This window comes from Rhagoletis pomonella, unplaced genomic scaffold, assembly GCF_013731165.1.
Source record: "Rhagoletis pomonella isolate Grant_MI unplaced genomic scaffold, Rhpom_1.0 Rhpom_scaffold_00004, whole genome shotgun sequence".
Taxonomy (NCBI): domain Eukaryota; kingdom Metazoa; phylum Arthropoda; class Insecta; order Diptera; family Tephritidae; genus Rhagoletis; species Rhagoletis pomonella.
Window position 1 is genome coordinate 3,617,020 of NW_023458558.1, and position 25,747 is coordinate 3,642,766.

General features: G+C 37.1%; 1 protein-coding gene across 1 annotated transcript in view; it reads right to left on the bottom strand.

Moving 5' to 3' along the window:
* The window catches only part of LOC118736819, a gene marked incomplete in the record, with an annotated part of 156,699 nt that overhangs the window by 41,428 nt on the left and 89,524 nt on the right, over nucleotides 1-25,747 (bottom strand). Inside the window, 2 exon segments of the mRNA XM_036466870.1 lie at nucleotides 9,098-9,233; nucleotides 19,953-20,167. Of these exon segments, the coding sequence (XP_036322763.1) occupies nucleotides 9,098-9,233; nucleotides 19,953-20,167 (351 nt within the window).

Sequence of the window (25,747 nt, forward strand, 5' to 3'; positions counted from 1 at the left end):
GGTGCACTGAAATATACACAAACGGAAGTGGTATTATTTAAAAACAAACTAGCACTTGACCCAATTTAATCCACTAAAAGTTCAACTATGCTCAACCCTTTTCTCTTTCTCTTTGCATACAACTAATGCACACATGCATAAATAAGAAAAGCAACAGTTGCACTGCGCCACAAAAGTAATGGATACACCCACCAAAATGATTTAACAACAAAAAAAAAAATTATAATCTATATGCTATACGTACTTGTATTCGTAGTTAATAGAATTGGTAGAATGTTTATTATTGTTTTGGTATGTTTTTTCCGCACTTTGGTTCGTTATGGTCTTTATTGATTTACGCGCAGTGCTTTTCCCTACGTAATATTTCAAGACAGACTATGGTTAAAATGAAGGGCAAAAGGAAATATTGCAGATGTTTACCATGCTTGAGAGTGCATAAGTATGTGTTTGTGTGTTGCTTCGTTAAAAGCGATGCTTTGCAAAAATTCAATTTTGCAGTTTTACACATATGTACACATGTACACATATATGTATGTGTATTTATTACTTTTTCTATTTTATAATACTCCCGCTTCATAAATGCCCGCAGCAGCAGAAGCTAAACATAGATATGTGTATATGTATGTTGCATGTACCCGTATAGTTCATAATATAGCAACCCCAAAGCAATTTCCGCTTGTCTCGTTGCTATTTTGCATATTATTGAAATAAAATTTTTTAAATTTGTTGTTTCTTAATACAGTTAGTAGCGTATCAGTAGTAGGTAGTTACATATTTACAGCCATATGTACATATCTGCATATGTGTATACATACATACATATATTGGACAGGAAGTGAAAGTAAGAACGAGCTGTCGGTGTGCCACTCAACGCCTCAAACACTGTGCTGATTGAAAAAGTCTTCGCATGCACTTTTCATTCAAATCTTATTTTGAACGTATGTACCAGAGTAGCCAATATTTTTTTTTTTTGCCTTTGAAAATGCGACATTATGTCGTGTTAGAAATTATTCTTCTAACTGAAAGTCCCCTCAACTGGTGAAGCGTCAATCTAAATGAATTTTAAATATTGTCAAGTTTCGCAAGCAGATATGTGTCGCCTGATTGGTAGTTCCGAGCGAGCAGCTGTATACCGTCCGTCATTCCACGCTACTAGAAGACATCGGCGCATCGCAGAAGGACTAAAACGGTGCTCGGCGAATTATATGATTGTTCGGCAGTCATCAGTAACCTTTCGAGATCAAACATCAAAACGAAGTGAAATTAAGCAAGGGATTCCCAAGGGTGGTGTACTCTTTACCTACTGTTCAACTTCTACATCTTGAAGCTTCCTCTACCACAGGAGGCAGTTTCCCTCATCTCATACGCCGACAACTGTTCTATATTGGCATCTTGGAATGAAATGAATGAGCTCTGCTCGAAAGTGAACGGCTTACTTTCCGAACTCGCTTCTTCACTGCACGGAGCCTTACCCCTTTTGCAGACGAAATCCAAGGCGACCCTCTCCACCAGCTGGATGAAGAAGGCCAGGCTTCAGGCAGGCATTTCCGACGGTTAGCAAACCCGAAAATATTAGGGTTTACAGCTAGCTTTCCCTCTCCGCGCAAACAACCGCAATTTTCAACAAAGTGCAGAGCCGCAACAAGTTCCCTACGTGTCTCGCCGGCAGCACCTGTGACAAAGACAAATAACCGTTTTTGGCAACATACAAGGCAATTGGCTTGCCAGCTGTGCCTGTTTGTGCGCCACAGACTAGTTGGACGTAGTGTACAAAGCTGCAAACTTGTCAGAACGCCGCAGTCCGGAGATCGGTGTTGCCTGAGCATCATCTCCATAACGAGGCCCAAAATACCCCTGTATGGGAGCATAACCAAATGCAGAGCAACCAGTTTTTGGTGTGATGCCATAGACATTAGCATCAAAACAGGCCCTTGCTCTACTTGCGACGTACTGACGATTGATAAACGACATTCGCAGAAAGTTGGTCACCACGTACCACAAGTATCGACCCACAAATGCCGTGATCGAAGCCCAGTAACTACCTATCGCAGACATAGACCTTCAACAGTCACGCGAGAACGGCGCTACTCAAGCCCAATTACTGTTAGGATATTGTATCCACTTGATAAGCTACTTATTCAAACTCGTGTCCGATATTCACAATGAGTGTACGACATGTGGAGATTCTCACCACGACACAAACTACCTCTTCGCATGTCAGCTCAATCCCTTTTATCAAATACCCCTCTTCCTCGTGTCCAATCTCGTCGAAAGAGCTCCTTACTTGGCCCTCCCATTAGTTGAACTCGACGACAACGATCGATGGACAAACCGACTTAAGCGAGACTTAGTAGTTTTGCTAAAACAACAGCAACAGCGAGCAGTTAATGAAGACATATTTAGCACTATACGATACGATAGTAGACCACGTGACCATTGTAGGGTTATGTTTTCGGGCACACGGACAGACAGACGTACGGACAGGCATGGCTAAATTAGCTTCTTTATCTATCTCGATTTGTTATGTGAACAAAGTCATAATACCCTTGTTCACAAGTGCGCTCAGATATACTCAAAACAAAAAAATACCAACATTTAAATTTGTTTTAATTTAGGTAATTCTAATTTTAGGTTTTAAGTTACATAGCATACTGTAGAATTCAAATTAGTTTCACTAGTTTCATCACCCACTGTATGCTTCCTATCAAGTCAATGGCTAAGTGAAACACTAGACTAAAAAACAAAACACACTAGTCTGTATATATAGGTAAGTATAAGTATTCCTCTCCGATTCTCCTCAGCTGTTCGAATTCGCTGCTATCTCGCCAACTCTCAACGAGCGCCTGGGGTTTTTCAGTGCCTGTGGGAGCATAAATAATTTCTCAGTTTTGTAGTTCTCTATTTTGCCTCAGCAAAATACATACCGTCACCTGAAAAGGAAAAAGGCGTAAGTAACAACATCGTAACTGAAATGGAAAAAGTCGAGACTAATATTTTTTATTTTTGTTCAAAAAATGATGTGGGAGTTGTAATTCGACAAAATCAATCAAAAACTTAATTTTAAACTTTTTTACTTGTTACGACTTTTTGTATTTCAGCGACGATTATTGTTACGTATTTTTGCATTTCAGAAGACGATACAGTATCCTTGCTACATCCACCCTTAGAATGCCACATTATAAGTTATGCTTTAGTTTTTTTTTATGCCATTAAGTGATGCCACATCGCCACCGAGTCATCACTGCCGTAGAGCACAGCACACGCTAAGATGACATACTGCACCTGCCTTCACCTCCTTATGCATAAAATTTACAAAACTGCCTCGAGTGTGAGCGCAGAATTCAATTTACCACGAATAAACTAAACAGTTGGGAAAAGCGAAAAGTTTCAATTTATTTTCGCTGGTAGTTTCCACATTCCCACTTTCGCTTGCTAAAATCTAAGTATAATCTTCTTCTTTAAACTTTTCACGGTTAGGGAACCTTATTTAATCGTTAAATCAGCACAACTTCAAACAATACGTAAGTACGAAGGCAAGACGGAAATCATCTTTGGCCTAACAGTTGCTAGTTGTGGGTGTGTATATGTGTATGTGTGTGTGTGTCTGTGAGATTGGTGCTGCACGGTGGTGGCATTAGTATTGTGCTTATCTGACGTACCTCCAGTTGTTGCTTCTAACTGACAATGGGTAGACTAGCCAATTTAATGCTTCAGTGTAGAAGTGTGTTTGTGGGGTCCTTTTAATATAAATAATGTTGAAAGTTATTGATAGGAAAAGGCGAGAGGCTTCAATTTATCTACAGAGAAGATGATTGTTGCCGTGCGAGTTCAAATACACGGAAAATAACCTATCAAAATCAAAAATGATATAACACATTTACCTAAAAACCACAAAATTTTTACAATTTGTTTAAACTTATATGGAGCATGTTAAGAGTTATGGTCAAAAATATGAACAATACCTTTTGTCCATATAATATCTCATATAAGAAACAAAAAAACAGCAGCAAAGAGAAGGTCCACATAGAAAAGACAACAACAAATAAAAGTTCCACATATAAGGAAAAAGCAACAACAAATAAAATAATTCTTTTTGCTGTGTGTATTACAATTTGGATATCAGCCTACACTTTGGATATGCGGTTTAAGGAAGCTTCATGGAAAACGTTTTGAAGAGGGTTGCCATATGTTTAAAAATTTTAAATCGATTAAATTAATAAGATAAACAATATATTATTGCAATATGGGTATAAAACCAAAGCGGCTTAAAAAAGCTAAATTTCCAAAAATTTTTCGAGTGTTGCCATCTGTTTGTAAAATTTAATTCAACTAAAATGATAAGGTGAGTTAAATTTTGCAATAGGGATGTCAAAATAAAGTGGTTTAAGAAAGCTTGATTCAGAAAATATTTCTAAAGAGGATTGGCACTTGTTTTAAACATTTAATTAAATTAAATTTATAAGACATATTATATCTTACAGTTTTGGTATCAAACGAAAGGTACTTAAGGAACGTTTATTAATTCTTTCTTAATTTTTTAGTTTTAGTTGGAATGCCAGGGAAAGGCATGCCATGGGTCTACTTGCCCAATGTGATTCGAAAGCCCACAAGGACTTAAGCTCTGATTATGGAAACTTAACGTATATTAGAGGCTGTTCCTTAAACATTTTCTTGAATAGATTTTGCTTATATTTGGACAGGAGAAACTTAACGCAACTTAATTCCTCGGCGAAGTCTGCCTCATTTTGATTTTCTAAGTTCTAAGTTACGTTAAGTTAAGTTGCCATAATCAGACCTTAATACACAAACATATAGCCTTAAGTATTCAAATCCGAATTATTTGCTTTTCGAATCGCAATACAGAGTGAACCCGCTGACATAGTAGGTCGGCGAAGTTAATCAAATGAGCGACGAGCTACCTCACATGAACCCACACTGATGACCGGCGGCGACCGAAAATTATAATAGGCGTATTGGTATGTCCGAATTACCTTCAAGGGAGACTGAAAATTAACGGAAAGTGGATGGATATACAATGCAAAAAAATCTCATAAGTTCTCCTCCGATTTTCATATTTCCATTTTATTAGATTGAGCAACAGCAAGGCGTGGTCAGGTACCTCTGGTGGTTTATATAATTTCTGCTAACTTATGGGCTTTATTTATTGAGAAAGATAAAATGTGGGATATTGTCAGAGATAACACAAAAAATGCTTACAGAAAACAGTTCCTCTCTGAAAGGCATCGCTGCCAAAGCTTTATGCAAAGTTTGGAGGCGTATAAGGTTGCCACGTACGTCGATAACATACAGGAATTTATATCATGGAGGCTACCATTCAGCAATCGCACAATTTGTTTGCAGGTCCATCTGCTTAACGAAGCAACGGCACTGTCTTAAATTATGTGTTACATAAGTGTTTGACATGGCTGAATATCTTTCTTTTCTAAGCGAAATATTTATCCAGTTTCCGATGGTAGATTTTGCCGCCAAAGTTCTTTAGCTGTGTGCGGAACAAGTCGTCCGATTTCTCATTATCAGGTAGTCCCAAGTAATCAGGGATTAAACTAGTTAATTTTGTTTTCCAACACGCAATTTAGCAGAGTTTTCGGCTGACACTACAGGTACCTCTCCACTTAGTTTCTATACTAGCTCTGGCTTCAGGATTGTTACATCACGGAACAGGAATGTTGCGAAAGAATGAACGCGTCGATCAAGCCTTTTCCAATTCAGCACTAAGAGCAGCATTTCTACCCTCAGAAATTTTCTTTTAACTGAAAGTTTTCCTTAAAGTTAGTCTTATCTTCGAAAATTAATCTTACGTGGAAAGACTAGAGTATCATAGCCGGATGAGGCAGCTCTTTCAGCTGTCCTGAGCAAGAGTTTGCGGAAGATATACAGTGCGAGTTTCGCAGACGATGGAACCATGAGCTTTACAACGTCATGGACATAGTGCAGCGAATATAAATAGAGTGGCTCAGGTGGGTTGGCAATGTCGTTCGACACCGACGCTCCAACTCTGAAAGTATTCAACTTGAACCACGCTGGTGGGAGCAGAGGAATGACCATGTGGAGAAGGACTTGGCTAAAGTTTCCGATTTTTGATAAAACCAAAACAAACTTATTGATTGTTTAAACATTAAAAATAAAAGCAAACCTTCATTTTACAAACTTAAAAATTAAAAAAAAAATCCTTTTTATTGCTCAAAATATAATAGAAATAACAAAATTACAGTTTTTAAAAGAACCCTGCAAAGTTCCCGAAATCTTTAGGGGTATCTCATTTATGTAACATTTTTTTTGCGAATCTTCAAAGAAATTTCTATGAAATGGTTGACATGAACTCGTAAAGAAATTTTTGTACGAAAAATAATGAAAGTTCTGAAAAAATTCTGCAAGAAATTCTTCACAAAGCAGCACCATTTTCAGATTTTCTTCCGAAATTTCGTAAACGAATCGAAATGGCCACAATTTATTTCATTCTAGAAAATTCGGCAAAAAATCGAATGAGATCTTTAGGAATTCTTTAAAATTTCTCTACAATTCAGAATACTCTGAGAAAATGGTTCGCAGGACAGCCATATGGTACGAAAACCACTTACTTTGCTTTTAAATTTTTTCAGTGTTATGATATGACTCTTACATATCGTTCTTTGCTTCATATCCCAACTCTTTAATGTAAGCGCAAACTTCTTCGTACCATCGTACCTATCATCGCCCTTTCTTATCTATGCCATTATCACTTGACACGCGCGGAACGAAATGACCTGTTAATAGAAGAATTTCTCCAATTTTCCACAAAATCTTTTCGAACTTACCACATGCTGCTGGAAAATAAAATAATGCAGCGCGGCAGGGCACATCAGCGCGCGTCGCTTGCTAAGAGATAAGGGAGATAAGTGGCGCGTAAGCAGTTTACCACGACTTAGTTTTTTGCTGTGTTTATTTTTTTCACCTTTGCCTACGTTGAACATTTAACACTTTTCACCCTCATCAACGCCATCGCCAACATCAAGGCTACTACGTTGCATTGGCTAAAGCTAAAATAGTCAGCAGCATAGTTGCTGGTAAGAGGAAAGTACATAGATACATTTGTATGTATAAAGCTGCTTTTACGTAAAACAGTGACCCCTTTTTGTCTACCCATACGCCAACTTCTGGCAAGGCTACGACGCTAGATGGGTTCATCATGCTTGCTAGTACATAAATTTTTACATTCGTTGCACTTGCAAGCGCTTATAACAAGCGTTGCGTTAAATGTAAATCGGAAGGAACCGAAAAGTGATAGACATAAGAAAAAATAACGCAAAAAGCGTATATTTTATGAATAGGCGTATGACTAAATATATACTATACTCACACAAAAAAATGAATATTAGCAAGCAAAATTACGAAACACAAAATCTTTAATTGGCCCTACTTCAATATATGAAATTTTGAGTTATGCCGTTATTGCAAAGGGACCAACACACCGGCAACTAGCAGGATTGGCACCACGAAGTAAGAAGAAGTTCTGGGGAAGAGCCACAAATTGGGGCCACAAATTAGGTATCAAGGCTTCGAAAAAATACTGGATAGATCCGATGAGGCTCTGAGTAGTATTTGTAAGGTAGACTGCTCTTGGACGTTTTCTTTCTACTGGTCTCTTGAGATAAACTTTTCATGTAGCACTAATCAAACTGCCAGAGAGAATATGCTTTAAATATTGTGGATAGGTTGAAAGTAGCTTTGGCTATCAATTCCTTCGATCCATTCAAAATGCAGCGTAACCGGATGGCGCACAGTGTGGCCGAAACCCTAAAGTGCGGCTAAAATTCGAAGCTTTAAAGAAATCATTTAAAATTTCATATTTACTAGGGAGTTTTCGGGGTCGCTGATTTCGAAACCGTTGACAGAATTGCAAAATTCAAAATGGCGGGTCCAGTATGGCGTCTGATAAATTTCGAACTATTTAAATAGATTTCTAAGAAAGATTTTGAGCATGCAGTTCTATAGGCCACTCAATTTTAGTGTCAGAAAGTGCAAGTTTGAAGTAGCTAGGACATACTGTTGATTTTTGAATTTTTTTTTTGCTGAAAGTGCCAGTCATTTTTTTTCATATGAAATATATTCGTTGATATGAAGCAACATCTTCAGCCAAAAATAATAATCCAAAAATTAATGGTAAGTCTCAGCTACTTTAAACTTGCCCTTTATTATAGTTAAATTAAATGGGCTACAAAACTGCTAACTAAAATTTTTTCTGTGAAATCTAAATTAAAAAGCCCGAAATTTTTACATACAGGCAAAATGAAACCTTCTTTACGCTTGTTAGTTTAATTTAATAAGCATTTTCGCTGTATGAAAACTATGTACAATATAGCCGGTTTATCGGTTTTTTTCTTAATTTCACACTGGGGAACTGGTTTTTTTTTTTTTTAATTCCAATCCGCGGTTCAGCGGATTGTTGCGGTTGGTTGTAGTGACTCCCAAGTTCCACTCAGGTTAAAATTAGCGCATATTTGGTAGCACCATTTTGTCGCCTATTAACTTTTTATTTCTTTTTTAAAAGAGTCCCGGTTAGTACAATGTGCCTCTTCTTGGCATTCGCTCATAGCGAGAACTAATATTTGACAAATACATATATCTCTTCATGCAAATCAATCAATCCGTATTGTGCGCATTTTTGTAATACAAACAAAATAGTGTTTAAATATCTTTGCTGGTATTAGCAAAGCCTGAATGCAGTTTACTGCATGGCCTTTTTCTGCTTCGTAGCTGTACTGTACTGTGAAAGATGTGGCACAAAAAACCTAATCAGAAGTGAGCTTTTTCTGTTCGTAATAATATTACATTTAATATATTTAACATGAATCTCTTATCTCTAAAAATCCGCCTCATTCCCACTTCATTAGCATTCAACTTATAGGCACGTACCGACCGGCTTGAGCCAAATCCAAGTCTTTCTAAAAATGTAATTAATTAAAAAACAACGAAAGAGGAAGCTTAATTAACAAACACAAACACAAACACAAATTTTATCATAAAGGATTGCAAAAGGTAGTTTAAAACAAACTTTGAAACATAAAAACCTGTATAATAGTTGTCTGCTTTGACTTACCAACAACTTGCATAATACCCGTGGCGGTGGCAGTTGAGAAAAGTGGCGCGTCGGCTGTCACTTCGCAGGAGAAGTTGCCGGACAAACCGAAGCCCACATTGCGGATGAGCACTTGCGTTGCATTCGAATTGGTCACCTGTGGAGACAAATGAAATATTGTGAAAATTTTTGGTATAATTACCCGAAAAGTAGTGCTACGCAGGCAGAATATAACTTTAAAAGTAGCTGAAATAAATTAGTAAAAAATAAACTAAAATTTAAAGCAAAAATTTTTAACATAATGCCAGCTACTAAAAAACTTACGAATACGCAATCACACAAAACCTAACAAAAAAAAAATACTATAAACGCAATGGTATTTTAAATAAATGCATTATTTGAAGGTCGCTAGCGCTTCACACAAAGGGGGAAATGCAAATTTCTACCTAATAAACTTTCCGTCTGCTGAGCAATAAAACGCTTGACTATTCGAAAATGGTGGCGCAATTTGCTGCTATGCTGCTGACTAATTACAAATCAAATTTATATGCAAAAGAAATACTTAGAATCGTGAAAGCGCTCAGAAAGCAGAACTGAAAAGCAAAGTTCAATGTTGGTCTAACCGAAGGTGCAGATGTTGGTGAAATTTTTTTGATATTTTTTATTTTTTTTTTTTTGGAATTGGAATTGGCAACTGTAAATTACTCTGGGCATAATTCTACCAGCATTACTCACAAAAAGCACTTAAGTTTATTAAATCATTCAAACCGCAGCGCCATAAAAAGTAAATTGTTGGTAAAGTTTGCAATGGTAGTTGAGGACTGTGTGTGAACTTTCTGTTTACCACCGCTTGCCTTCACTAAGGGGTTATTTTTGCCAACTGTTTTTGATGCAACTGCTTTAAGTGTTTTTGAGAGATCTAGTTGGCAACCGTAAATTTCATTCTCGAAATCGACTGTTAGTAGCAGCATCGTAATTTTCCAATAGAGAATAGCATTCAGAGTCATTTTACACAAAAGCGAAGTTGTTGAGGCGAAATTACAAAATTGTTCAATAGTACGAAGAAAACTGCAAGCAGTTGTAAACATTTCTGAGAAGCTATTACGGAATATAGTTTATGTAAGTAGCTATGAAGTAACACTTGGGCTTAATTCTTCTTGAGCATTTTTACCGGATTAGAAATTAAATGAGGGCATTTTCTTTAGCTTATTAATACGAATTTGGCAGTTTCAAGCAAAATAACTTTTTCCTGCTTAAAATTATCAAGAGCATAAATAAGTGGTGCTATAATCTGTTTATACAAAATAAACAAGAGGCGAAAGCCTTTTAGAGAAAACTTCTCTCTTCTTGACAATAATCACAAAGATGTTATAAAATTTTCTTCGCTGAGCACTATATTACTATTATTCTAGGGCTGTGTGATTAATCAGTTGTTTGGTTCCTTTACTGGTGCACAGAAATTCGAGGAAATTTTCTTCTAATAGGCTGAGCGATTAACATCCTTGTCAGCATGCATTTAGAGCAGGAAGGTCCACGGACGCAACCCCATATCGACGGCCCGAATACCGAGATACCTTTCACGACACCGGTGTAAGACTTTTAACTAAACAGCGTTGTCCACAGGTATAGGTTCCACCTCCTTTGCTGTAGAACTTAGTGGTCAATGAACTCTTTCAGCTTTTCTCTGGCAATGGAATCAGCTGTCAAGTAAATGCTATTGACGTAGGCGCCACTACCACAAGAAAGTTCGAGAGCACACTCTGTTGCGAAGAACAAGGGTGCCTACGACTAACCAAAGTATGGTTTAGCAGGAAAACGTGTCCTGCCCATCATGAATATATATATCTCTAGACGCGTCGTATATAGTGCGACCAGCGAAGCAAAGTATGTTGGACTAATCCTAGTTGCCAAACTTCTATGAAAGAAACATTTGGTCGCAACAATCATCAAAGATACGAAACCTTTAATGTTGTGTAAGCGTCTGGCAGACAATTTCTGGAGATTCAGCGCCATAATCCTATGATGACTGTATATGGTGATAGGAAAACCAGACGGCAGTCTGGGTCTCATGAGTTACTTTGTCCACGTGTTGGCGATAACTAACGGTGCTACAACAGTAAACATGTGTCTCCATAATAGTAAATTGGTGCAGTGCACATATTTCCGACGACAGTGCTGGATTTAGTTATTGAACGGAGCCTCTTTCCCTAAAGATGCAAGCTACCAAAAGAACACTACTAAATTTTGCTAAAGACTTTGATTTGGAATACTTTCGAGATGTAACAAAAGGGAAAGCATAGTTTTTTTTTGTAATTTAATATAGACATTTGCGGTTTCTTTGCATTGATAAAGAGCCTGCTCGAAAATCGCAGGAATCATTGGACCCAGAACCAAGGTGGCTAATCCTATAGGGAAATATGCGAGCTTAATTTTGCCATAAATATAGGTCGTCCTCCTTCTCTTTTATGATTAAAATAAAATCTCCCTTGCTCCTTGAGTACATTTAAAAACTTAACTTTCTTAGTTGATACAACGAAATCCAGCTAGCCTGTTTACCAGGCCACAAGTGAATAGAGGAAAATGTAAAAGTGTTCTCAGCGTAAATTGAAACTTGGAATACTAACAGAATATTAATAGTTATTCATACACAAGTCTGCATGGTGTGGGGTAACCGGCATAAGTTAGCTTTTACGACTCGGTCAATGAGGCATCATCGCAGAATACTTGGGAGGCTTTATATGAGCACAGTCTGAGTACACTCACTCCATACTTTTTGTTTACTTTATGAGAGACTAGGTTTTACAAGAATTATTTTGAAAAAATTGAGGGTACAACCGACCTCTGGACTGCGATGAATGCCTCGCATTAATACCTATCAACTTATATATGTATCTATAAATATTTTATCACAATTAGGCGGTGCTATGACTATATTTATACAAAAAAATAATGGGATGAGGGCGTGATTTCTAAACTCTGCTACTACATATTATACAGGCTTAGATAGATAGATAGATATTGTAATGAGGTTTGCATTGCGACCTGGCGATCTATTGTGCCCTAAATACTTCTTCTTAGCCTATATATCTCAGAATGTTCAATAGCGCCTTCGGCGGTTGGGAGTGGATGTGCTTAAGCTTTGGCCACATCAAGCCTAGACTGCTCTCACGTCTTCTGCAGACTGCATGATACTGAGCTAGTCGAGTCGCAGAACTTGCAAAGATCATTGAACCATTTCCCCCCGCTTGTGTAAGTGACCCCTTAGTCTCTAGCAAAACAGGCCACCGCCTCGTAACTTGATGTTATTTTTTCTGCCAAGGGAGGTTAGCTTCTCAATGCACCGAAGGACTAACAATGATATTACTTCATAGGATAGATAATCATTATAGTCTCCGCATATAGATGACGAGGATTGTTGCTTGGAAGATGTTTGAAAATTTTCCCATAGGAACAAATAATCTGGTTATGTGCAAAGGAGCCCCTTCACTATCCGTCCATCCATCTATGTGTCAGTGCAGTATGCAACCCTGAAGTAGACCCTTGAAGTCAGAGAAACTCAAATACTATGGTTCTACCTATGTCTTCTCTGGGGAACAGAGCTACTGGGAGCGATGACTCTAGCTTCCAGATCCCTGTCTATCAAAGTTAATCACAGTTTTTTTTTGCCACCTACTCTTATATGAAGAGGCTCAAGTTGGGAATCTATTTCATGCGCCATAGTCGAGCATGTGCGCCTCACAAGCTACCGCACCATAGGTAATCAGTGACTATCACAACGTAAAGCCATTCTATGATCTTGGGAATGCATCTCCAGGATTTTCCTGCCAAGTCTTGCATACCATTAAAACTTTCGTGGCCTTGGAGGTGATCGCGTACACATTTTTCATTCATAGAAGTTTCGTCTGGGATTATGTCTCTCATACCCGGTAGGGCTCTTTTCCTAGTAATTGGAATTATTACGGTTTTGGCTTAACTTGGCACACCATCCTTTTCTTTATCTTTAACATCTTTAAATAATAACGCTGGGGGTGCTCAGAAACTTTCGGTGATTCCTTTTACCCACCTTCGGGTAAAAGATTACTCACGCTCTTCACCACACCTGTGGAACGTAAGCTTCCGCAAGACTGCTTTTCATTATATCCGCTAGATTTGGTATTAGATTCTCTCCACCCTGCTGCAGCATGACTGGCCGGATGCCATCTACCCCTGGGGCCTTTTAGCGTTCAAACGAGCCCAACTCCCATCTCTTTGAATTCTATGTTTGAATCTACTTCTTGTCAGTTTCCAGTCACATGGTCACGGTATAGTTCGGCGGACCTGCGGCTGCAGTGCCAAGGTAGTGGCCTCCGGGAAGTATGTTGTAAGCAAAGTTGTTGCTTTCTCATATTTACTTCTGGTTTGGATGCCATCAGGACGTTTTATGCTTCTTCCGATTCCACTGTTCCTCTAGCTAGAGTCTCTTGTAGCCTCGTAGCTGCTGGACTATTCGATATACCTTCACAGAATGTTCTGAAACTTTCCCCCTTCGTCTTCCTGATCTCTTTGCTGTACTTAGTTAGGTTAGTTGCGTATTCCTCCCAGCATCTCATGGCGCCACGTAGCGGATTATTTTTTCATAGACGTTTTTCCCTCGCACCATTAGTATATATTTCTAATGTCATAAAAATCGGAGCATATATACAGATTCGGACCATAAATACAGATCGACTCCAGCGTATTCATATTGCGCAGCAAACTTTTTTAGTTTCATCAAATTCGCATGGTGAATATGAATATTTCGACTCTAGTGAATTCCTATTTCTTATAGGTGTTCACGTCGCACTTTCAGCAATGTTTCTATTTTGATCAAAATCGGTTCGTAAAAACAGATTTCCCGAATATTTCGACCCATACGCCACCTAGCGGACCAAAATATTACCTATGACCGTGCCGCATGTCAGAGAAATATAGTGTTAAAATTTTGTTAAAAATCGTTTTTAGTTGTAAGCCAAGTTTTTACAAAGAAAACAGCTACATCTTCATATATATACAATGTGTATAATACAGAGATTGGGTTTAATATTCTTCCTTTTGAATGTACTTTTTTCATAAAATGCCCCATTTTTCCGCTTATATGTACGTTCATATATGCAGTTGTATTGTGCACACAAACCAAAATATAAATGTATTCAAAAAATTGCCTTCACCAAGCTGTTTATCACCAGCAGCATACCTAATAACAAAAACCCAGTCGACTAACTTGTTAGTGAACCAGCTAAAGTAGCATTGGATGAAAACGAGAAGAGGCGGGATGGGAAAGAGCTAACCGCATAACTTGAATGTGGTAAAATTGGAATCGGTAAAATGGTGGACAGATGCAAATGCAGTTGCCATTGTCAACCGTTGCTGGTGTATCTCTGCGGTGGTGCAGAAGTGTCACCACCCTTGTCTTACATTTCTACATAGTATTCAAGCGACAGAGGGGACTGTGACAAGCAGCGGTAGAGTTACGCGAAAGGCTTAACTAGGTAACGGAATGTGCAAACTTTTTCAATAATCTACCTGCGGAAAGTTACTCCAAAGCAGTTGTACACTACAGAGCGCAAACGTTTTAGGCATGCCTGCCCATTTTTTTGTCGCGCTGTGGGCTAAAGTTCCTTTGCTGACTTGCACCTCACGCGGTTCAACGATGAACCGAAAATATTTTATACAGGTAATACCAACTTCGCCCGTGGGCGAATCAAATATGCAGCGGCATGCATTTGTAGGCATGCACATTAGGGTGGTAATTAAATGTAGGAAGCAACTTTTTACATCAGATTTCCTAAGACTCAACGCCTACGTCGATGCTGCTATAGTCGAAGATATCACTTATAAATTTTGGTCGCGATCGGAGACAATTAAGGCGTGTCGCATAGGGGGTTAGGTTCATATTCCTCTATGGATATTCAAAAAAATGTAAACTAATTTTATTTTATCTAATACCCATAATCGATACCACTATAGTAAAGGGTATCACATATAACCGACTCCACTCGAAACCAAAAATTATATGTGACGCCTTCGACTATGGTTGTATCATTTGAGTTTTTAAAGACCACCCTAATGCACATACGAGTATTAACATATATATCTAGACTTATATACAAACAATGGCAGGCGCTAACACCACATGCTACTAAATTTAAATGAAAAGTTTTCATTGCAAAAAGCTGCAGATATATTTATGCTATTGCCTGGTATCAGTTTATTTGTGCGTGTGCGCATGCTACTCTCGGTTTTGGCGCGACAAAAAAAAACGGTTCATATACTGTGGAAGGCAGCAATGGCTACGACACTGTGGTGTGGCTATGCGGTATGGTAACCACAACACGAATGTATGTATGCGCATGACTGGTGGGTGGAATGACAAATTCAACGCCTAGCAATAAAGTCAAGTTAAAAAGCTGGGTCAGTTTTTCGCTTGCAAACATGTGTGTGTGTGCATGCCTGATATCAGCGCCTGCAGCTAAACACAGCTCTCGCTAAAGGCGCCTGTTCGGCAAAAACACAGGGAAAATGCACAAATATTCGTTGAGTTTGCTGCTTTTTCTCGTTTTTTTTTTCTTCTTCACTTGATTTTGTCAAAGTCAATGGAAATATTGCAACTATCCTGAAATTCCGGTATTTGGGGGCGTTTGTATGCACCTGCGAGCTCACTTTTTGCATAACTGATCGCTTGGCTACGCTGCTGCACGAACTTCATTTTTCACATTCCACACTCCACTTCGCTTACTTTTCTCTTTGCGGTTTTGCATCCAACTACTCGCTAACGAACTCACGTTGTTGCTCATTTGTAAGCCATTCTTGCTCTAAGCAATTAAAGTTACTCATACGCAATGTTTACCGAATGAAATTCCGATATACATACAAATAATAACACGATGGGCTTGTAAAATGTTTAAGACTAAAGTTTTTAACTATCCAATTTGCTTTTTGCGTACATCTTTTATGGAATGACTACCGAGCCAATTCACTCAGTATTTTTAACATACCTACTTGGGGATACCGTTGCATTTAAAACAAAAGGCCAATTCGAAACGTAAAAAGAAAACATCAAATCAAATAAAAGTCTGACCAATGCACATAAGCCAAAAACTTGTTAGATAAGTTATTGTGAGTGATTTATTTTTCATAACAAGAAATAAATGACAATTTATGACACCGCAATAAATGGGCCGGTTATTTTCGGTCTCTGATTGAGAGAAATATTTGTCCGGTGATTTACCCCGACTACTATTCTGAGCGAAGAGCGGACCAGCCGAGTGAGAGCTATGGATCGCTTTACGTCAATCTTGGTAGCTCATTGGCTAAGCATCTGCCAGGAATGTTCCTGTGTCCAACGACCCATACAACAATCAAGAAGTCTTTTGGTGCCAGTAGGTTGACAGTCTTTCTTCATTCTGTGGCTACTTTGGACGTTGTTCCGCTAAAATTAAAATATTTGATAGCGCCTGGCTGTCAGATTAAAAAGCGATAGGCCATCCTGCAGGGGCGAAGGTTATGAGTCTCCCAGCTGCCTCCATTATGGCGTTTATCTCTGCTTGAAAAACGCTACAATGGTAAGCTAAAAACAAGATTTAGCCGGAATTCGCCAGAGCAAATCCCTCTATCCACTCTTTCGTTAAGCTTTTAACCATCTTTATATATACATATGTAGCTGTCGATCCTGCGTTTAAATCTGTGGCCCCTTCCTCTCTGGGATTCTTATGGATAATTTGGAGTAGAGGGGTGGTATAATCTAGGTATGTATACTTCATCTGTGTGAACTTTTCTTATGCATTCTTCTACCAAACAGGCGCAGCGCATGTTAGGAAAGATTCGAAAATGGCCCGGTTAGCTTCTAGCAGATTCAAGTGGAGGCTTTGGCCTTTTTGTAGCTTTGTCGGAGTCCAGATTATATGAAAGTTAATCATCAAATAAAATTTCCAGATAACTGCTTGAATTTTTTTTTTTTTTATTTTACAGAGAAAATATCTAAGATAATATTCTTAGTGTTTACGTTTAACCCGTTTTGCCTGTGCCATTTGGCGATAATATTTCGCGAATACTATACAAAGTTAAATATTGTGTCTTAAAACCAAATAAGGTATAGTATGTAGTTCGTTTGCTGAACTGTAATTTCGCGGGAAACACCCATCGTTGATAAATATCTAATCATTTCCTGCCCAGAATGAAGTCATAAAATAGTTCCGCAGATAGGAAAATGCATTTAGATTTAAGTAGGGAAGATTTCTTCTTCTCCAAGTGCTTTGAAAAGCATCGATTCAGATATGTTTATCCTTATCAATGATGACTCCCCAGACCTCGGAGCTGGGACGATCTATTTTAGTCTGCCTGTGGATTGTTGAGTTCGTGCTCAGTGGTAAGCAACCAGTTATAAGCAACTGCGGCTGGAAGTTGTGATATTCCTTTTAGTTGGTCATAAAGGGCCCATCAGTTATTTCAGAAACCCTTTTTCCTTGGTGAAAGACTTTTGTTTTCTTCTCAAAAGTAAGTCAATGAGTTTCTTTTAACACTTAGATCTAATTGAATATTGTTTTGCCCATTCCTCCACCAAGGACTCCGTCTGCAGTTAAGCTTAGTGATATCTGAATCCGATTCTATGTAGGAGTTCACAATAGCCGAAGTCAGACCTGGGGGGAGATTATGTAACCAATTAAACAGAAGTTCTATTCCAAAACGAATCTGAATATAGACTGATAGTGAAATTGCTTCATATACCTTGTTACAAAAATCATAATACCGAGTTATGTTATTTTTACACTTACTTATATAACCAGTCTCTTAAATTTTTAATTTCCGCTCTTACGTAGAAGTATGCGTATACACACACATACGTGTTTACATACATATGTGTAAATGAGTAAAATGTGTATTCTATTTGAAAAACAAAACCTGCCCTTCTTCAGCAAAAAATTCAACTTTAATTCCTTTTCGATGCCACAGGAAAATACCACAAAAATAGCAAAATAACAAGAAAAACTGCAAGCATACAGCTATAAATAATTTTTCTGTATCTGCAACTAGCAACACATATAGCTGCGTACGTATGTTGAATGAAAAACTTAACCCTTCATCGAAATGAAAAAGTGCAATTAATAACTGATATATTTAACATGAAAGCCATATATGTATATCGTCGGCTAATGATTCGAAAACCTCAATCTCATTAAACGGCTGAGGAACATTCTATTTTAGAATTGCATTGAAGCACGCCTATCCAACGCCTATCCCAATATAAATTCAATATATGTATCAGCAGCTTAAATAGGACGTTCTTGAACCAAATTTTTAGATAGGGCATTTTTCAACCGTTTGCTGAGATAGCGCGTTTTTGAATCGGCAGCTGAGACAGGGCGATCTTTCTCTCAAAATAGCATACATAGATATGAAAATTCTTATAGGTCTTAGGGACACTCGGCAGGTTCTAGCTTACTTAGAAAATCCAATAGTTTTTTTTAAACCAATCCATCGAAGAGTGGGTGCTTAGCATTTCCAAAAAAAATATGGCATACGTCATTTGACTTCCTGATACAGTAATGGAATTGTTCTTTGGGAGATTGATAAACTTATTATAGCTTTTCTTTTTAGTTATTTCTTCTAAAAACCTTTTCCTTGGAGCTTTTCTACTCGTTTCCTCTTGACTCCAAAGCAGCGTTGGGAGGAGAGAGCTTTTACTCTGCTCGCGCCTATACACAATGTATAGCAAACTTAAAAGAGCTTTGCCCGCGCGCAAGGCAATGCCCATCAGTGCTCCAAAGTTCTCCTTTTTCTCTGATAGTGTGTGGTCCTATTGCATAGAAAGGATCTTAACCAGTTGCTGCCTTGCTAACAAGTCTGTCTACTTCTTCATTAGCTTCAATAACTACGTGGCCCGGAACCCAAAGAGGGAAAACACCGTTCTTTGCTGGAAAGCCTTTAATCTCCCCACGATCTCCAGAACGAATTGCCAAGTGTGGACGGAATATCGCTTCATATCGGAATGTTTTCCCGACGGAGGTCACCCATACCGACCTTTAGGACCTTGCATAGCCATACTCAGGTATCGCAATTCCAAAAGTTTAAGAAATTGTATCTTACAGCTTTATGCTTACCATTATAGGGTTAAATGTCAGTGACAGAAAGCCTTCGTAAAAAACATACATATGTATATCCATTAGGGTGGTCCAAACAAAGTAGAGTCGGATTCTTCTATACAAAAAAAATATTTAGACGTCGCTCAAAGATAGGAAAATTTCATTTCTCTTCAGGTGACTTCCAATAATAATACCAATTTTTTTAATGAACCACTTCTATTATCAACTATTATTATGGCACCCCTAAAACACTCAAAAAATGCGATTGGGGATTCATACAAAATCGCTGGTACAAAAAACTTGTATAATAAACAACTGAGTATTGTTATTATAAGTCTCCTGAAGAGAAACAATGTTATTCGTACGTAAAATATTGATGTTCAAAAATTTTATAACATTTTACCAAAATTGTTGTTTGCGATATAAAATACATAGAAAGCTTTGGGGTCTTTAAGCGAACTCTAAATATTTTTTTGATTTCTAATTAAAAAACAGGGGTATAATTTTTTTCGGCATAGAAGAATCCTATGGGGTGAGAGCATTATATAATTCAACTTTGCGTTTTCACATGCATTTTTGGACCACCCTTATATACATATGTACATGAGAGCAATATGTGTTCGTATCAAATGCAGATAAATTCATTGATATGATGCAAAAGCTCTGCCGCGCACACACAGCTACCTTCACACATACACATACATATATATACATACATGCAATCACACAAACAAAAAGAAGGAGCATAGTCAAATTTAATTGTCTGTATGTATACTCACATCGACGTGTATGCCGGGAAATGGAAAAACTTTCGTATTCGGAAATTCACCAGGTGTATAGCGATAGAACTCCAATTGGCCGCGATAAAATTTGGCCGAGTAGAGGGGCGTCCCCTCCAAATCGTACAGGCAACGCACGATGGCATGTTGGCCGCGTCTGACCGCCGGTGGTTCGATGATTAAATTGACATTTCGCAGTGCGCCCTCCACAATTGCTGTCGTTGTTGTGGTTTGTGTGGTGCATGTTTTTGTTGTTGTTGTTGTGGTTTTGGTTTTTATTTCCATAGTAGATAATACCGAGAAAGAGACAAACAAAATTGAAAAATGAAGATTAATAGGAGTATTAAAGTTGAAAAAATGCCATGCATCACAACGAAAAAAGAAGCGAATATATATAATAGCGAAGGGATTTTGCATATGAATTCTTTTTTATTTTAGTTTAAAACTTCACCTGCGTGAATGTTAAAATTTTTCAGTTTTTCGTAATTTCAAATATACATATCGCTCGCTTGCCAGAAGAATGTCGTAAAACAAAAAAAAATATATAAATGTTTGAGCTAGAAATACAGAATTCGCCATCTTCGGGTAAGGATGAATTTTCACAATATTAGGTCTATAGCAAGAAAATAATCACTATTTGATTCAAGCAATATCAAAATTTTAGTTCTATGCAAGTTTTGCCTACCGAATTAAATTTTACAATATCTGTTAAATTTTTACTATATTTTTTTTTTAGTTGTTATTGGTTTTTGTTCAGGCTGGCCAAAAAAATTACACAGCCTTTAATTTGCATTTTTTGAGTTATGATGTTTTTCCTTGCAAACCGACTATTACATTTAATCTAGCGTGACTCATATACACATATTTTTTATTGAACTAATTCATTTATTTTACATTTGCGTTCCCAAATGTTTTTTTGCAATCAATGTTAACCGCTGATACTTACATATGTATGTATGAAATTCACGCCAATTCATAAGTTGCGTTTCTTTTTTGTCAGATTTATGGGTGATTAATAACGCAATTGATTTGTTTACACGCAGCTTAAAGAGTTAACATTTTAGTAAACCATTTTCTATATGTTGGACATAATATTGCTAAAAAAAAAAATGGCATTGTTTATGCGTAATTGACAGACATAAACTCAATTTGAAGGGATTACAATATTTCGAGCACGATGATCAGCATTTTTTCTACTTTGGGTTAAATATTATTGTAGCAAAATATGCCAGGTTTAAGATAACACGTTGTATATTTTATCCTATTTTTACAAGTATTACAATAGTTATCTTTGATTTGCGATAAACTCCCAAACTATTGAACCTACTTTTTGTAATTGTTTTCGGTTTAAAATAACGCATATATCGTCGTTTATAGTACAAAACCGCGTAACTGATATTTGTGCCCGAAGCTATATTTACTCACCGGAAGCTATTGGCATCAAGCCCTTATCCATTCATACTGAAATATCGATACTTAGATTATTAGAAAATTTTGCCAAACTCACATACGTGGTTTGGCATTTCGTTGATACGCGGTTTTGTACTTTAAACGACGATATGCATACTAACCCGGTAACACTCATGTTCGACATTTGGTATGGGCAAGCGCTGCCTGCGGAAATTTCGGTTTAACCGTATGATTTCAAATGTAATGTAAAAAAGAAATTAAATTATTTAACAGAAAGTAATAAATTTTAATTTTTTTTTATCGGCCTTTAAATTGTAAACTGTTGTAATTTTTATTTGATATGCTTGGGGCCCAGATAATACATATGTATACCACAGAGTTTAGTTGGTTAATCTTTGATGTCGATATTTCGACCTCAATCTGAGGTCATCTCCGGAACTCTTAATTGTGCCCTACCAACTGAACTAACTAAAACCTTTGTTGTATGTATTTTCTGGGCCTCGAGCTTATCAAATAAAAATTACAACAACTAATAAATTTTACTTAAAAAAATGTCTTATTATCCAGACGTTTCAGAGCATGTTCAATGTGCCGAACTTCATTTTGTTGTGCCATTTCAGTAGGTAGTCTTTATAGGATGTAAATTTTTTTAATTATTTTATTATTGTTGTAATTCATATATGTTCATTTCAATTGAATGGAACTTTTGCACATTGCTTTCGTAATACAGATTTCTAAACATCTTACTTTTGACATCCACATGGTAATACATATTTCATTGAATTGAATTTAAACTTTAAAAAGGTGGCAATCCCTTTTCAAAATAAAGTTACTTCAACACATTTAATTTGACATCCGTATTGTTAGATTTTTAGGCGGCCGCTGTGGTGTAGTGGTAAGCAGTGCGCGCTTACACTCCGCAGGGCCTGGGTTCAAGCCCTGGTCAAAGCAACATTGCAAAAAATCTAGAAAAAGAGTATTTTCTTAACAGCGGTCGCCCCTCAGCAGGCAATGGCAAATCTCCGAGTGTATGTCTGCCATGAGAAACAGCTTCTCATAAAAATACAATCGCCGTTCGGGTTGGCGTAAAACAGTGGGAGAAACATTGTTTTTTTGCATCAAAGCGCACTCAGCGGTCGTTTTTGGTAAAACTGAACTGCAAAAAAGCTTAAAATCGCCTACCTAGGGAAACTGGCAATTTTTTTTCTATTTATAGTCCAGACTTTCAGAAAACCTTGGTTTCATCAATTCCCCCCAGACAAAAAGCTGAAAATGTCGTACAGTGTAAATATTTAAGCACCATTTTATTGTACCACGGTTGAAAAATAAAACTCTCGACTATTTGGAACAGTAAATTTAAGTTTTGCACACTGTGCTCTGATCCAAAAATCAGGGTTTTCAACATTTGTTAACAAAAAATAAACTCATATGAGCTGGACCAGAAAGATTTCCAAAACCAAACAAAAAGATGTCTCCTTCTTGGGAAATAAACTACCTTTTTCCAGAAAACTGCCATATTTTATTAAAATGATATTTAAAGTCTTTTAATGCATTTTTTTCATCTAGTTTTACACTAAAACATTTTGTCGATTTAGACCGAGATAAAGAAGCCTCTCTAATTTGCGAAGTTGCTCCTATCATTTATACCCATCGCAGACAGATCCTTCAGCACTTAGTCCTTCAATTGAGTTTATGGGCTCCCTTGCATTCGGAGTGAGATTTTATGGATCTTTTTAATGTATGTACTTTTGTATGCAAATATCGGCTGCATTGAAATTATGAATATCATCTACTCACCCTGTCGCAAGAATATATCAACACCAACAAATATTAATTCTTTTTTAAGCTAGGCATCTTAAATGCCCAAAGTTTGGTGAACATTTTTACAAAAAAAAAAAAAAAAGAATGAAATTAAATTAAATTACTTAAAAAGTTTTTATGCCAGACATTGCGCAAACGAGTAGATAAGTAGTAATGTCATGGCCATCGTCGAGTGAACGGCTCCAAAGCAGGCGTACTCGAGAGACTGAAAGCACATGCACACATGCATATATTAGCATGTATGCATATATTAGTATGTACTGGTGTGCGATAAAAATTCTCCAAGTAGATTGCAAAATATTTATTTGCCGGCGTTTTTTGCTTAAATAAAAATGGAGCACTTCTGCAAAGTAATAAAAGCAAATAAAAATGCAATACAAAGAGAAAAAAACCAAATGTAGGCAGAGCAATAAAAGATATTCAAATGCGAAATTTCAAATAGGCAAACTTGCAACTGAATTTATTTCACTGTATGTATGTATATGTTTGCACAAATAACTGAAATGCATGATTATATGGGCAAGGCTGTAACTCAAAACGTTTTGGGATTTGAATATCAAAGGCAGCAGAGGCCAAGGCTGCTCACATGAATGGTGGATGGTGGGTGGTCGCCTGCGAGGAACGCAAGCTAGGTGAAGGAAGTCGAGTTGCGAGCGCAATGAGAATATGAATTTCAGTAACTGATTTGCATTTGCGTATGCACATACATACGTATGGATGTATGTAAGTATGCATGTTCGTCCATAAGACTCGCGCGTACAAGCGCACGCACACATATTAACAAGCATATTGCATTAGCAGTCATAAAATATGCATATCTGTATTTAAGCAGGATTATGTCTATGCGTTACACACGATCACACACTCAAGGAAAAAGGATCAGTTCAGCGCCTTCTTCTTGACCTGCTAAACTTAAACGTAGAATACGTGATATTATTAAGATGACATTCAAGCTACAAACATAACATGAAATATTCACTTTGATTGTATTGAACTAAAATTTAATAAATCAATATGAATTGCAAAATATTAGTAACTAGTGTTCGCCCAGCGGTTGAAATTCAACCACTAAATTAAGAGGAGTTGAGGCGACATAACATAACATAGATAAACTAACATAACATAACATATCCACATCAGTACAGTATCAGTATCAGAGCCGTTGGCGATTTCCTCAAAGCATTGCCAAATATCCTGGTCTCGCGCTTCAGTAGAAGCTTTCAGGAGATTTTTCATATGATTCAGCAGGTTTCTCCAAGCTACCTGATTTATATTTTCGAATTATTTAGTTCACCACCTACCCAGTTTTTAGATTTATTGATGCCAGAAAATAAAACGAGTTTTGAAACAGTGTGTCACAAAATATTGCAACAATGAAGCCTTACGGGGCGATTCGGGAAGCGAAACGATATGTAAACATGAGCCATATTAGTGCGATTTTCATCACATAAAAAAAATAAAAAAAATAAAACACGCGTTTTTTTTAAAGGTGTTCATTGCTGTTTATCTTGTCTTTGGCGAAAACATAAAAAAGGTAATAAAAATGCATTCAAAGCCTTGATTTGCTATTTTTTGGTTGATTCAAGATTTTTACAAATGTCTTGCATACAGCATGCAAACCCACTAAGCTACCATGTACATATGTATCTGAAAATATACATATGTACATATGTATTTACATAATGCTGGGCATACCAATTGGCTTCTGCAGCCAAGCAATGCCTGTGATGCATCTATCCTATCTATTCTACGTATTTATGCAGAAAGTACACAATACAAGTGAAACGTATGTACCTATTAAGTATACGTATGCAGTTTGTGTGCTCGATCGTGCTTACATGACAGTTCCATGCGCAATTACACCAATGAAAACAACAAAAACAAGCGTATAAATATTTGTCTTCCTTCTAATATCCACTCACATTTGCCTGCACGATTAATAGTAGTTGAAATATTGACTTGTATGTATGTATGTGCATAAATACCCTGCAGGAAATGCATCTAACTATAAGCTAACTTTAAGTTGATTTGGAAGTAACTAAAAGTCACTTATTATCTGTATATTTTCTTTGACGAAACCTAACTATATTTCTATCGCGATGGCCGCGAAATAGTCAAGGGTAGTTAGCTCTGCATTAGATGTCAACTAAGGTGTAACTAACTACTTTTGGACATAAAATATCAATAGGAAAAACAAAATGTTTTTTCCATTAATTTTTTTATTTATTTACTTTATTTTTTTTTATTGCATTTCATATTTGTTGACATACTTACTCCGCTGTAGGTGGTCCCATATTCTAACTCCATCAGACATAACTTCAAAATGATAATATGAAATTTCGATCTTCATTTTATTTGTCCTCAATTCGAAAAAGTATTTGCGAAGTGCAAGAAATGCGTTTGAAGAAAAATATCTCATTCATTACTCCTGCATTACTTGTCAACTAGTTTCATGTTGGCTTTTTGTAGCTAACTACAAGTTATATATCTTCTAGAAATGCCGCAAAAAAGCTACTTTTTTTTCTGCAGGGCGCTGTCAAATGCAAAAATGCAAATCGCATACA